Source organism: Strix uralensis, chromosome 2, assembly GCF_047716275.1.
Source record: "Strix uralensis isolate ZFMK-TIS-50842 chromosome 2, bStrUra1, whole genome shotgun sequence".
Classification (NCBI taxonomy): domain Eukaryota; kingdom Metazoa; phylum Chordata; class Aves; order Strigiformes; family Strigidae; genus Strix; species Strix uralensis.
Window position 1 is genome coordinate 18,667,827 of NC_133973.1, and position 15,612 is coordinate 18,683,438.

At 39.2% G+C, this 15,612-nt stretch overlaps 1 protein-coding gene across 5 annotated transcripts in view; it reads left to right on the forward strand.

Moving 5' to 3' along the window:
• CRYBG3 (crystallin beta-gamma domain containing 3) overlaps positions 1 to 15,612 on the forward strand; it is a 91,937-nt gene that overhangs the window by 61,205 nt on the left and 15,120 nt on the right. For all 5 annotated transcript variants that reach the window (XM_074857028.1, XM_074857037.1, XM_074857046.1 and 2 more), the window contains 5 exons: positions 3,739 to 3,881; positions 6,009 to 6,135; positions 7,125 to 7,157; positions 11,071 to 11,180; positions 11,715 to 11,841. In XM_074857028.1, the coding sequence (XP_074713129.1) occupies positions 3,739 to 3,881; positions 6,009 to 6,135; positions 7,125 to 7,157; positions 11,071 to 11,180; positions 11,715 to 11,841 (540 nt within the window). The remainder of the gene's footprint in view (positions 1 to 3,738; positions 3,882 to 6,008; positions 6,136 to 7,124; positions 7,158 to 11,070; positions 11,181 to 11,714; positions 11,842 to 15,612) is intronic.

Sequence of the window (15,612 nt, forward strand, 5' to 3'; positions counted from 1 at the left end):
GTCTTTATTTTTTAAAAAAAAAAAAAAAAAGTTTATGTGAACCTAAGAAGGCCACGCTTAAATTCACAATTTGGAGTTCTGAAGGAACCTAGGAAAAGCTATGTTTATAATCAGAATCTATCATATAACTTAAAGATAGGAGAATAAACAGAATTGAAGAAAAAAGTGTCCTTCTCTAAATAATTTATTTTCAGGTGTCTGAGAAAAACAGGCAGGAATTTTCTTTTAACTCATCATTTTGAATGTGCAGAATCCTATTCAATTATTGACTAATCTTAGTTTTTCTTTCTTTTCAAGCTATACTTAGGATACTTGGGTTACTTAAATGGATCTTTTTTTAATCTTCCTCTTGGCAAAGGACAACATTACAAGCTTAAAATTGTGCACGTGCCTAGTAGGGATGACCTTCCACATTATATGTGTGTATTTAATTTGATGCGTGCCTAGAACACTCAGAATGCTCGAGTCATTAACATTTTAAAAATATGTCATTCACACTAAGATACCAACATATATCATTCAAATTGGCATATAAATCAATATGTACATATTGATAATAAAAGTATAAATAATACTTTTCCTTAAATTGTAGAGTAACTAAAAGTAATGAGCTAGTTGCCAATAAAATGACTAATGGCACTGGCATTTTGTTGTTCAGTTTAACCAACAGATTGACCTCCTCCCTCTGATGTGCAATACGTAGGTCAGCGTTCAAGGCTTGCCATATGCTCCCTTCGTGACTTTGTATATAATACTTGAAAACATTTTAGTACCAAACTCTTGTTTTCAAGGGGACCTGGGCAAAAATGCAAAACTAGTTCTGTGTGCTTAAGTCCCTTCGCTGCACAGTGAATGTTCTAGCTCTGCTCCATAATCTCAGAATTTTTGTCAGGAGAAGTGCGGTAAAGGTTGCGATGATCTCTGACTCTGCAGGGATGTTCCTGCATATCAGATCTTTATTGCTCTTCCCTAGAAATTTTGTTCTAGTCAGATGAATTCAAGAGTCTCTGTAGAAGATTAAGGATTTTGTGAAATGTAATCAAGTTGCATTAGTCATGCTCAGCTTAGGTAGGGAGTGGGGCTGGGCACTGACCCTGCTCTTTATCTATACTCACCAGCGTGGTATCCTGTAGGAGCCAATCCAGCTAGACTTCAGGTTTTTGGGTTTTCTTGGGTTTTTTTTTCCTCAGTTGTGACACCAGGTGACCTTGACTGTATTGGCTTTAAGGCCAGCCCAGACCTGAAAACAATTTAGCCTGGCTCACATGGCATGAAGCTGAAGCTAATGAGCCCTGTGTACCTGAGTCAGCTCCAGGCAGAGTCGGATCAAATGTCTTTGTGCCGTGCTCCCAAAGCAGGGAGCATGGTACAGAGGCACGTAAATGGCTCTGCAGAGGGCCAGGCTGGGTACGGCATGCCTCATTTGCCTGTGTCAGTACCGGCTCTGTCAACGTGGCTTCGTACTATGCAAAGCTATTCAGATGTTCCTGCGCCACGACGCTCAACATGACAGGTTCCACCAGAGCTTATTAGCACTAGGAAAATCCAGCCCGTGTTTCTGTACACATACCAGTGACTGCAGTTGAGCTGAGGCATGAATTTAATTTCCTGACAAATCAGAAAGGTTAGACATCACACACAAAAGAGGAATTGCTACAAGTCACCCCTCCCCACCCGCTGGTGAAGATGTATGCACATGTAGGCGTACTGCAAGAGCTTTCAGTTTTTGTCTGTCTTACATATTTCTGCTGTGAACAGTCACGAGCCCTAATGTGGGGATTCAGGGAGTGTTTTGAAAGCAGAGATAGAAAGGACTTGTAGAATTTTTTTTCCAGCATACCGCCAACTCTGTTATCAGCATCTATATTGGACACATTGGAGTCAAATACAGGGTTTGTTACTGAGGGCAGACAGCAGTTTGTACCATGTGCTGGTTTGGGGAACAGTTGCATTGCTTCTCTGCTGCAGTGTCAAACGAGAGAATCTGTGAAGTTGGGGTTTGCCTGTGGCTGTTGTGATCAGGGAAAGAGTGAAGTTTCTGAGTCTCTTTCAGCACAGCAGAGTATGTTGCCTTTGGAGCTTTCCCACTGCTGTTTTCAAGTCAAAAATGCCTTGGTCTGTAAGTCTGTTTTTAAGTATTTCGCCTGTTGCCTATTGTAACAGAAGTTGTAGTGAAAATTTAGGGAGGAAAAAATGATAGCTGAATTTGAAACATGTTTTAAATGTAATTACAATCGTGGATATATTTCAGTTTTTTAAATTTAGTCAAAGAAATTATGTGCAGATTTGACCTAAATAGCTTTTCAGGAACTCTTTACAAAGCCCTTGCTTTAGAACTGTTAAGAGTAGCTGTCTTTCATTTGCACTAAAACTGCGCTAGTATTTTTTTTTTTTTTCCTAAAAAGTAGCCTGAAGCTGCAGTTCATGATGATTTTGCCAGACCTGGCACTTTAATGTGTATACCTCAATGTGTATACCTCTAGCGTATACCTGAAGCAGTTGCAGCTTTTTAAATAAATGAGAGGAGGAGATGGTCAACATAGTAGGAAAACCAATTTTACTACAGAATTTTTTTCTGTCACTTTTTAGGGTCCTGTAAACAATGCAGAGAGGCTGAGCCACATCGAGTGTTCGTTCTAAAACTGGTTTTAATTATTCATTGTGATTGAATCCTGTACAAACGCATGGTGTCCTCTAAAGAGCCTGTTTGATCAGGTTCACCTGACCAAATGAATCTTGCTACATGCTTGGCCTGGCCTTAATTTCTAAGTTTTTTGATTGTTGTTTTCTCAGTGTAGCCTTCCAGATACTGCTTTCTGGTTGGTAGCTTCTAAATGCTACAGAAGCAAGTATTTAGTGTAATAATTCCTGTGATGCTGTCCTCATATATTTGTGAATCTATGTTAGTTCCTGTATTTGTTTCATAGCATTTTCTCTTATTTTCAATTTGTTACAACATTGCGGAATGTTTCAGAAACACTAAAATTGAATTAACTTCATGCTTTTTGTTAAAGGAATAAAGTGAATGGATTGTTGTTTTCCATTTTCCCAATCAGTGACTGATCTGTGTCCTTAAAATTGCTAAGTGGTTAAAAAGTTGAAGATTTGAAACCTAAACTCAAATAATCTGAAACTGTGCAAGTAATCTGATCGAGCACCTATGCTAGCTGAAAGCATAAAGCAATGTCACACGGCTGTATAAGGGGGAGAACATGACAGTGTCCCGCGGGATTTATTTTATAGCTATAGGAATTAGTATACAATGGATGTATCCAAAAACTGCAGACCCTTTGTGCTGGAAATATTTCCTCTCCTTGATTATGGCCTTGTCGTTGGGAAGGGATGAGGAAGGTAAACTTGAAGTAAAAGCCTATAGTTGTTGTAATGCTTGGAGTAGTCATTTGTGAAGCTGTTGGAAGATCAGTGCTAAATCCCAACCCTTCTCTTTCCCACACAGGCATCTTTGCACTCTGTTACCCTCATAGAGGAAAAGTGTGGTGCTCAGAGGCAGCAGGTTCTTCCTTTCTTCAGTGGAAAACACTGAAGGCCGTATCAGATTGCCAGGCTTCCAGCTAGGCACTTCAATGCTAAAATACCATGTAAAGATTGACACAAGGGACCTAAGTCACTTCACTACTTTATAAAACACTATCTTTCAGGCGACAACTCTTTTTCAAAATGTTTTAAGAGTCCCTGAGCTGTGACAGCCTGTCTTCTAACTCCTGTGCTGCCTCTTAGGATTTCATAGAGTCATCAGTAGCCCTTTTTCAGTCTGATGATGAAGATGGGAAAGCATTAGACATCGTCAATGAAGAAATCCCTGATTTGGAGCAGGCTGGATTTGGCACAGAGACAAGATCGATTCTTGTGAAAAGTGGAGTGTAAGTCTACTGGAATATATGGATGGAAGTATTAAGTATTTTTGTGCACAGTTGGGTACATCTTTTGATAGAATGTATTTCACATGGTAGAGTTGGTAAACATTTCAGGGAGAACAATGTTTCTTTCAGTTTCCTTGGTAAATGTAAGAAAAAAAGTCTCTTAGTTTTCTCTAAATCTCATGCCTACACCTTGATTTGAATCTGGGCACTTTTGTTGCTAGAAAAAGCTTGTGATGTCCCTCCAGAGGTGTCACAGTCTGTAGTTTCATGATACAGGAGCTTTGACAATAATACAGAAGAGGGATTTTAGGCATGTTAAGAACTGGGATACCTTTTGGGACAGGTGGAGCCTGTACAGAAAGGATGAGCTGTGCCTTATTTGTTATAAAGTCAGGCTGCTGGCACTGAAAATTAAAATACTTTTTAGAAAACTATTTAAACTAAAAGTGGGGATTAAACCAACAGGTGTGGAAGAGTACCTGGTTCAAGCTGATACAGCCTACAGGGTGGACTTGGCTAACTTTTGGTGTCCATATGTGAAGTCCAAGAGGAAAATAAACAGCACAATTGCAATAAATAAAGAAGGTAAATTAGACCACCGGCAATGTCTGTTAACAGAGATATGGAGTATTAATTGATGGATCAGGGACAAAACTTAAAAGTGCTAGAAGCCTGAAAAATAGTACGGAGGAACTAGAACGCGTGGCACGAAATAGCAGCTCTGTTACAGCAGATACCTCGGAGATTCACAGGAAGGATAAGAAGATGAGCTACCAACTCTATAGGAATGATAGAGTGGGCTATTATAGGCAAGGGAGTGGTACTGTACAGGAAGAATGGTATCAAGTGCTAAAACATAGCATGCGTTACGGGAAAAGAGTACTATGGAATTGTGTGGGCAGAAATTCCAGACTTTAATAGAAATTTTAAAAGTGCAGTATTAACATTGTCATACTACCCTAATGGTGATGGTGATAGGGATCAGCAACTACTAAGTGAGACTAAAAAAGCTTCAGACTTAGGACAGGTAACAACAGGGTCGGATTTGAACTGCTCATCTTGAAACTGGATATTAGTGTCTCATGAGGATGAGACACAAGGATGAAAGGCTGGCACTCAATTTGGAGAAGAGCTGGCTGAGGAGGGATACGAATGAGATTGCAAAATCTTGAAGGTGGTAGACAAACTTAATACAGCAGCATTCACAGAATCCTGCATGACAACAATGAGGGGATGCTTTACAGAACTAGCTGAGGATTGCTTTAAAACAGATTTAGAAGTGAGTAGCAAAAAGCCTTTCTTACACCAGAGGCAGTAAATTTCTGGAACTTGCTGCTGAAGGAGGCTGTGGTAGCAGGTAGCACCAGGAGGTTTAAAAAATCATTAGACAAATTAATGACAAACAGATTCATAAACGATTGCTAAAAGGACTAGGAAAGGAGAATGCCCTCTAGTACCCCTGATATACCAGTCCCAGGTGCTGGGTGACTAAGAGAGGAATGCACTACCAAAAGTGGCTAAGTTAGTGACGTCTCCCTAACTAGCCTCCATCTACTTCTGCCACTGCCAAAGAATGTGTGCAGGGGTAGGGGGACCCTCAGTCTCATGTAGTTGGGTGTTTTTCTTCTTAAATTGCAACAGGAAAAGGAGGGTGGGAGAAGCTTGAACCATTGCAAGCTTTTGCTTTATCTCATCTCATCATGGCTTGTCATTTACGTCTCTTTCTTGCACCATTTTTCTTAAATCCAACTGGAAAAGTTGGAAGAAAGCCCTGTCGGGGGGGGATGCTGAACAGGTAAAGAAAGATTTAGCTGAGAGATTCAAAAGCTTGTCAGTTAAGTGTCTTTCCTCTGGTCTTCTAAACAAGGCATCCTCTCATGCTGAATATATATTTGATAGAAAGGCAGAGACCCAAAGTTGTGTGTTTGTCAAAGTAGCCTTTGCGAAGTAAAAACAGAAAATCAAGTGTGTGACAATTAGGCACCTTTTATTGAGTTTAATGTTACACTGTCAGATGGACTTACCAAGAAAACTCCAAAGAAAATTGTTCTATTTAACTCGTTAGTATTTTCATCAAACTACACAGAAACGTGGTGTTTTCAGTTTAATTTTTGTGTCATTCTCCAGGTGGGTCGCATATCAGCAGAAATACTTCTGTGGAGAACAATATGTATTGGAGAAAGGAAAATATAAATGTTTCTTTGACTGGGGAGGATCTAGTAAAATCATCATGTCAATTCGACCTATTAAGTTGGTGAGTTAGCAGAACTTGTTAAAGGGAAAATTTAAAAGAAATGAGACTTTTGAAGTTCAAAGCATACAATAATGTTATAATACGGGCTGTGCTGTTTAATTAATTTGCCTGTTTACTTGGAAGCAATTTAAAGACCCTTGTGAATGACATAACGACTCTGTTCAGGATGGAGACTGAAATGAATGTTGTGGATCTTTCTATCTGTTGAGAAAATTGTCAGGGAAACTTCATAAGAAGAACTTCCCTTTTGCAGATTGTGTTCATGGAAAGAATAACCCAGCCTGGAAAGATTAATTTGCCTTAAAACATAGTCATTTATAATCCCTACTTGATAATGGATATAAAAATACTTGAGAATTTATCTGGCCCATATTGTTCTTGTATAATAGAGGTCTGATTTTTTTTTTCCTTATATTTATGCTAAAGTATTTGCAATGCGTATAGTGAATAAAGACAGGAAATATTTTTATTCCATTATTAAATCCAAGGTAGTGCAGCTTGCCCAAATAGATTAGTGCCAAAACTGTCAAAACCCTAATGGAAAACAAAGAAAATCCTCATTAAGTAGTATATAATAAATGATACTACTGCACTGAAAATAGGAAAGGAACATGTAACTTTATTTTGAAGAGCATGTGGTGAAAGAGGTGTCACAGTCTTCTGTTGCTTTTAATTCTGTCTTTTTTCAAGAAATAGACTCAAAAATAAATACAGAGACATTTACATGGGCTTTCATCCACATTATATGAACTAATCAATGCTGATACAAGTTCTCTGTGTGGAAAGGGACTGAACAGGCAAGTAGGTAGTCGTGAGCTTACAGGCAGCTCATGGTAGAGGCTGAGGAAAAGAAGTGTGCCAAGAGTGTGATTTTTCTCTGCTCTTGAGTTCATAATTAACAAATTTCAGGAACATGACATGTCTTCTAGGAAATGGATTGTAATTAAATTTATTTATTTATATGCATGTATATATATTTATTATTGCAGGAACCACTTGGAACGAATGAACCTCCACATTTGGTATGTTGACATTATATAACAGTCTCTAGTTCTAAACTACATTTAATAATTAAATACAGGTAATGTTGAATGCCTTGCTTTGTTACTTCAGGTGATATCTCAGTGTTATCATCTCCATACAGCAGAGCATTGATGGAGGAAACTAGTAGATGTATAAAGGTTAAGTTTGCTAATGTTCGACTCTTTGCTTTATTCCAGCTCATATCTTTTAGTATTCTGTCCTCAAAAATGCAAGCAGTTCAGTAGGTTTTGAGTGACTTTGGGTCTGAAGCTATTTATTTTCCTCTTCTTTCCTTCCTGTTTCTGGAAACTCGCTATCACATGCGTTTATCCATCTCTTTGTGTCATATATTCTTTCCATTGTTTTGCATAATATCTGGTTTGTCACTATCTCATTCATGTGTGAGGTGAAGAAGAAAGTATCAACTGCAGAAAATTGAACTGCACTCTTCAAATCTGCAGATGCCTCAACAGGGAAGGTTGGGTTTTTCATTCTTGGATGATCATAGCTCTGCTTTACATAGTCTCTCAGTGATGTATAGCTGCTCCTCTAGCAGCAGGCACCACTTGCTCCGTGCTTCCCTTTTCCGCACAGTAACATATGATGTTAACTGAACACATCCTGATTACAACAAATCTGTGATAAATCTCTTCTACGATACATTCTAACTGTTGCCCTGAAAGTCATGTCTGACTTGGTGACAACTATCGAAGAGAAAGTGGTCCCTCTAATGCACTTCTAGTCTCAAGAACAAGTTAATTTAGCACTTTTGGGTCGTTACCTTACAAGGTTATGTTCCATTAATGTGCCTCTGTCATATCATTCAAAACTAAAAACCTTCTCTTATGTGTTTGTGCTCATCACCAAGGATGATCTGTATCTCCTGCAATGTTCTGTCCCAGCAGGGCTCTCCTCCCTTTCTGCATTAGTTGTTTGATTTCTTTTTTTCTGTCCTGGAATGTGCTGCTTGCATGGGTGATGATCTAAGTAGTTATATTGCTCTCTCTCTCAACATGCTCTTAATTAAGCAAATTTTGAAAACTTTATTTCAAGAAACATAACATTTTTTCAGACAAAAGAGACTTTAGAGCTCAATGGTTCTGTCTGAGAAAACAAGTATTTTGTCATCTGGACACAATTTTGCTTTTGCTTGCTTGGATGGGTATAATAGCTGTAAGCGCATGGGAAATACATACATTGTGTTACTTAGCAGGTTGACCACACCCTTCTTTTTATCCAAGTAGTTGTAGTTCTACAATTTTATGATTAACCCAGGACTACAGGAAATGTTTCCTGTCTGAAGACATAATTGGTGTATTATTTTAGTCTTAAACATGATTTCCTGCTGGACCTATTCATGTGGCAGTTTCTGACCAAATCAAAGACTTGCAAGTACATTCACAGCAAGGCATTGGTGAATGATACCAAATAAAATAACGAACTCGGATGAAACCGATGGGATCCAAACAGTTGAAAGTCATTTTCTCTTCATCTTCTACTCTTGTACTTTTTGGAATCTCCCAAAAACTATTCTTTGTGTGCTTTAATCCAGTTTTGCAGACCTTCAAGGTCAATTGAAACCTTTGAAGTTTCAGAAATCTCTGTGTGTGTCTGTGCACAGTCACCTTTAAATACTGGCATGTACTAGTTTGTGTTTTGCCTGTTGGGTTCTCTAATAGCAGTCTTAACGCTGTTTTTAAAAAATACTATCCTGAGTTACAACAATCCTGACTTTCATAAGATTCTGCCCTAAAGCTAGGGAAGGAAGAACATCGCTCATTGCTACAGTTCTTTTAGGAGGGGAAATGTTTTGAGTTAGTTTTTAATGGGAGAACATTTAATCAGTTAGGATAAGTAAAGGACAGTCTTTTGGATAAATATGACAAATTTCCCATTTGGAGTAAAATAAATTTTCCATGTATGCAACAGTGTCTTTAGTTTGGAACTTCAAAGCACGGGTGTGTATGAGCTGGCCAATTCTTAAGCAGCCTAATGTTTGACCCTTGTATAAGTCATATACTAGTTATTTTGAATGATTATACATTCTCCCACCTTTAATAAATGTGTCTGGGCTAAGAGAACTGTTTTTACTGTCTACAAGAGTGTGTCTCTTTTTTCACTTCTGTTTTGAGTTGCTCATCAGAAATTGAAAAGCAACTAAATTTTCTTAAATCTCTCAGCAGCTCCCCTGACCTTTTCCTTTTGTCAGGCTCCCTAATAAAGTACACATAATGTAAGAATGCCTGAAATCACTAACTCTAAAAAGCCATTCATTTTATTTATTAAAAATAAAACTTGGTTTTGCTCAGCAAGAACAAAGCCTCTTTTAATAGCAGCTGACTTGTACAGATGATTTAGGAAGCAGAGATAATTGCTGTGATAACTTGTATTTGCATTTTCAACATAGTGTCCATTGACTTTTTAGAAGCAAAAGCTTGTATAGTAATGTCAAACCCTGACAAAGTAGAGGTAACTGCAGTTTGAGACTGACTGCAGGTGTGCAGTGTTTACACTGAGGAATCCGTATTTCACCCCAGCATTTGTCAAATTAAGACCATCATTAATTATGAGCTATAATCTATATAAAAATGAGCTATAGACTTCTCTAAAAGCCTTGCATAGCATCTGGCCTATGAAAGAAAGACTGTGTGTACATATATTCCCTTATAAAAGAGCTTTGAGATAAGCGGGTAGAAAATACTATGTAATTACAGCTTAAATAGATGCTTTGTGACATAGCAGTGCAATTATATTTACAGAAAAATCAGTTACACTTTATACGTTATATTGTAGCTGATTTGTGTTCTCCAATTTGCAGTTACGGTATGCAAGGCCACGTTAAGCCTTTCTTGTTCTTTCTAATAGGAAACATATTCATTTCTGTTAAAAACATAGCTTTTCCATAAAACCCTTTGCTCATACTTGTGTTGGCCTTCTTGCTCTGTCCTGGCAAAAGCATTTGATTTCTTTTCTTTGGCAGGAAGCTAGGCCAATTTGGGGCATCAAGGGGGAAGTAGCTCTTGCAACAGCCATCGTGTTTTTCTTCCATTACAGAGTACAAGCTGTTCTCTTGATACAGTTAAATTTTTCATTCTTTTCCAGCCTCTCTTTCAGGCTTTAAAGTGAAATTCACCTCAGTTACACAGTGGCAGCCCAAGGGTACAGAATTATAGGTGATTTTGCTACACATCATAGGCTATATCATACTACATTTTTTCCTTTTTTAAAATTTTTTTCTTTTATTACAACACTTCCAACCTTATTGCTTTTCCAGGGTGAATTGATCGCAACTTACTGGTGGTATATGGTTCAATGTGGCTTGAAGTTCTTCACTGTGACATATAAAACCAGCTTAGCTGAACTTCAGAATTTCATGGTGCATCTACCAGGCTGTACCTAGTTCCCCCAGAAATTCACCTGCTAGTTCTTAAATGAGAAACTACCTGCGATCACTGTGGTCACAGAAGATTTCAAGGCATTTTGTCAACAGTAGCCTTGTATCTTTTGACCAATGCCTCCCCGCCCTGTTTTGAGCACTGGACTGCTGAACTGTAGCAAGAGTTAGCTGCAGTTCAGGGTACTTTGGATGGAAGATAATATCCTTGAGTCCTAGCCTTCTCTTTTTCTCTGGACTCTCTCCTGCTGCAGTTGAACTTATGCTTGATACCACGCTTTAGCATCACTGGGAAGCATCCTGTACTGGGGCCAGAGAAGATAAAACACTCAGTCTTTCTAAAAATAAAGCAGGTGTAGAAATGTAAAAAATTTCTTAAATGAGACTTCATTTTATTTATTGTATCTTTGTGAATTGAATGGATGCTTCTGTAAGACCACAGCTATCTCTGTTTACATTAATGATAATGAGTTCGTTTTCCTTCTAGTCATTGGTTTTGTTTTGTTTTGTTCTTGTAGCTCAGAGCTTTCAGTAATACACATTTCCAAGGAGCATGTATAGATTTCACAGCAGAAGTTTCTGATTTTACATCATTCATACCATGTTCTTTTAAGGTTCTTCGGGGATGGTAAGTGTTGTTTTACATGCCATCATTTTAAGTAATGTGAAATTTTTTTTTTAAACATGACTAGATTTCAGACAGCTGAAAGTGCATAACACATGCCCATCTTATTCCATTATGTCTTAGACGCTTTGTCTTGCAATGCATCTCAGTAACTGTCATCCTGTTCACTGGTTTGGGTAGTATGCATTTTGCTTTCCCTGTGGGAAGTTTGCACAGTTACTGTGATTTTTTTTTTATTATTTTTTTTTAATGCTCTTAGAATTTATTCCAGATTTAGAGAACTTGGTACAGTAGAAGCGTCTGCATTCCACTCGCGTCGTTTGACTCTGGAACTGAGATTTTTGTACCACGTGATTTGACTTTGCTGCTTTGGTTGCTTTGTCACATAACCTTTCAAGTCACCTTACTCATAAGCTTAACAAGAACAAACCAATTTTTAATTCCTTACTTTCTTAGCAAATATTAAATCTTGAAAAAAACCTTACTGTTAATAAGCAGCTAGAACAGCTAATCTTTTTTCTTACATTATTCTTGTAGTTGGCTCCTGTATTACCAAGGGGAAATCACTGACAATCACTGTGTGCTGGAAGAAGGCCTCTATATTGACCTCAGTTCCTGTGGCTGCCCGACTGCTACAATCAAATCCCTCAAGCCTATTCAATACGTAAGGACTTTATTGAAAAAAAAAAAAAAAAAAAAGTCATGTTTTGGAACTCTTTTCCTAGTCAGATGTCTGAAGCAAATGCTTGCATTAAACTCCCACTCAGGGAGAAGAGTGAAGTTTGTTTTCTTGGCTTATGGGATTTTTGGGGTTAGGAGCAAGCCAGGCTGCGTGCATGCATGAATGCGGTCGCTTGCAGGCACACGCTCTTGGATGTTCTGGGCTCAAAGTTTCTCTCTTTTGTACGAGTTGCATTGATTGGTGTTTTTCTGACTGGTCTTTATACTACAACTCAGTAAGCTTAGTACACAGTGAGACATTGGTTTTGTCACACTGTCTAAGCATACAGGGCTTTTATTAGGCCTACGGCCAAGGCTCAGGCTTAACGCAAAGTACACACAGAAGACATGAAAATTGAAATTACAAGGTAATGCTGTTTAATTTACTGACTGTTTTACAGAAATATAAAAAAGGTTTTCACCTCCTAATGTCTTCTCAAATCATGGGTCAATAAAGTGGTATAATATACTATGCATGTGGCCTGTGAGCTGTGTGTGACACATCAGATAGTCCAGTCCAAAGCTCACGTGGCCATCCTGTCTCTTACTGACTTCTGAGATAGAGGACAAGTACTTATTGCACATGCATAGAGTCTTCATGTGACTTTAGGGTCACGTTGGCTGTGCTACCCAAGCACACATCTTGCAGTCAAGTGACCTACTGTAGCAGTGAGGTGAGATACGAGGTCCTCTATGGCCAGGGGTTGGACAGGAATGCATTGTACTATCCAGTACAAGATACATACAGCTTTTTGGACCCTGTTGTAATCCTACACACAGGGCATATGCCTCTGGAGTCTTGCTGTTATGTCTGTGCCTTTGTCCCATATCTCAGGACGCTCCTATGCAAGAGCATAAAGATAAGCTGGCCATAACACTGTCATTAAAAGAGAAGCAAGTGGCTGCTCTGCCTACTCCTTCCTATTACTGACCAACTTCTCTAAAACTCTTCCTCCTTCCCTGATCGCACACACAGTCTATGTGATGTGTGCCCTTCAATGTAACTCTTACGAAACTAGACTTTAAAGATTACTCAGTTTATTTTTCTTTGAGTATTAAAGTCCTTTTTTCTATTTGTGAACAGATTTTTAAAAATCAAAACAAAAAACCCCAAACACCAAAAGCCATTGGCATGGTGGAAAGGATGTGCCACTCAAGTTTGAGAGCTGGTCTTTTCACTAGGTTATGTAGATACAGTGACTTCAGTGGAGCTATAGCCTCCCACCTGCTGAGAGCCTGGTTTTCAGATTAAAGATCTCCTTTTCACGTTAGGCTCTTGGACTCTGCTCTGCTAAATCAGAGTGAAGTTTTGACATGAAATGGTAGGTCTCATCCAAATTCCCTGGCCTGTAATCTCAGAGGGGAGTAACTGTGCAGCTTGGCCTAGTAGGAAGGTACTGGCAGCCCTTGATTACTGAGGGCCAAGCCCTGGGAGAAGTGTGTTTGGCAGGCTGCGTGTGGGAAGCTTACACACATCTTCCTGTACTTTGTAAGTGGCTTGCATCTCTTAGTTCAGTTCCTTTCTTGCAAATAGGAGCCCTTGTATTCCACAAAATCAAGGCACTAAACAGCATAAAATCCTGTTGAACCACACCTGTTTTACAAATAGAAATGGCCTCATCGGCTCCTAACACATTGTGTATGCTAATCACACGGGACAGTGCTCAGGGGCATTGTGTGGTACAGACGTGATGTTAAGCACACAGCAGTGAGCTTGGTCAGTGGTCAGAAACGGCCGTAGTTAATTCTGTGCATTGTCCGCAGTGCACTGTTCTTGGAACGGAGCCCTTTTTATTACAAAAGATTTCTGTTAGCTCATTCAAGAGAGCAGCAAGCATATTCCCAAGTGGAATTGTTGTACAGCTTTATTGAATTCAGTTGTGACATTGGGAACCTCTTCCATTGTTCAGCTTTAAATACCAGCCCCAATTTCAGACCTAAGGTGTGTATCTTGATAGCTCACGTGTAAGAGGGAGAGTGTTTAACCCTGCCACCAAGCCCTGAATGTGCACTGTCTCCAGCTCTCCTCTAAGTGAGAGGTATTTGCTGCAAGCGTAACTGTTGGAAGGACTTTTACACGGGGGGGAGCCATGTATTGCTTCAGTGTATGAGGTTTCTGCATCCCAGATGTTGAGTAGAAGTAGAGGCCCATGTGTGGCATTGACAGAGGGGACAATACACTTTTAGCAGTACAAAGGACCCGGAAGACTAGCTTATTACCAGCCTTTGAAAACAGTCCAAGTCCACTGGCTGGTGTTGGTGTGGTCCAGCTATATATTTGAGAAGTAGATTGTTTCAGCCAGTCCTTTGGGATAGGAGAACACATCTGCTGGAGGAAATAGGGACACGGGATCTGGGTATTCCCTTTCTAATTTGCAAGATTGTAATGGTAATTAACTATATGTTACCTTAATATTGTACAGCTGAGTGAAGTCCAACTCTGAGGCTTTATCTGCAGGATGTATGTAAGAATATAGATTCTTTGTGGGGGTCTAACTCCAAAGTAGCTGTGAAACATAGCAGTTGGCACAGGCCACTGACACCTGTGGGGTGTGCAGCTTGGCTGGGCATCCACAGCGATTTCTGCATCTGACCCTGAATCAAGATGCCCTTTCTGTGCCTATCTGTTCTGGTAACTAAAAGGAACATCTAGCAGTGGTTTTGCTATTGCACGTAGCAGTACCTTCAGCGTAACTTTGAGTTTTCACTTAAAATCTGTAACAGTTTTGAGGGGCTTTTTGGATGTTGTCAGCTGCTGCAAGATTTCTGGGCTCTCCATTTTGGAAGGAGAATTTGAGGACTGAAGTTATGTACTTGTACTCCTTCATGGCATGGGTGTGCTCTTGTGACCTGACAGAACAACACTGTAAGGTGACAGTGGGATTTTTGTGACTAAGGCAACATTAACACCCTAATCTATATAACACGGCTTCTGCAAAGCCTTGAGTGATTTTTTTTAAAATAGATCAACCAATTGAAGATATGAAAGGATTTGAGGGAATAGTTTGTTCTCTGGAAAATGCAGCTTTGATGCAAGCAAACATAGCAAATGTTCTAAATGAAAAAAATAAGGAATTTTTTTTTTCAGGAAAGTTAAACTCTTGAGTTTTTAGTTTGAAAATTGCCAGAAATCTAGTTTGCTTGTAGCACCTTTTGGTTAGCTTCCTTGTCTCTGCACACTATTGGTTTTCAGCGGGTCAAGCACCTAAGCCTTGCACTGCAAACAAAAGGCGTTTGAAAGGAAGTTCATCTTGCGCTGATCTTTCTTTAACATCAAACACTTCAGGAGCGTGTTGCATTTTTTTCTGAACTGGTAAATCTAGAGTGCATATTGAATAGCAATGTGTTACGTGGCCCCTTCCCTTCCGAAAAGGGGAGTGCTTCTGAAAGACCAATGAGTCTTTTTCATGTACTATTTCATAAGCGGGGAAAAACATGCTAAAAAGTATATTTCACAGGGAAGTATTTCTTTAAGTGAACAGGCAGTTGCACACTTTGGAAGCCCACTTAACATTAGAAGGGTACACGTGTATTTAGTAGTGGTAGGAACACTGGAACTAATGTAACTTGCCTCTCGTCTCCTCTCATATAAAAATCCCAAAGCATTCTTTAAGAAAAGCTTGTTGATGAAATTTGCTGGTATTGTTAACAGCCATTCTGCAGGCAGGTAAAAGCATAGCATAGGTTAAGGGTGGCTGCATTTGCTGCAGAGGTG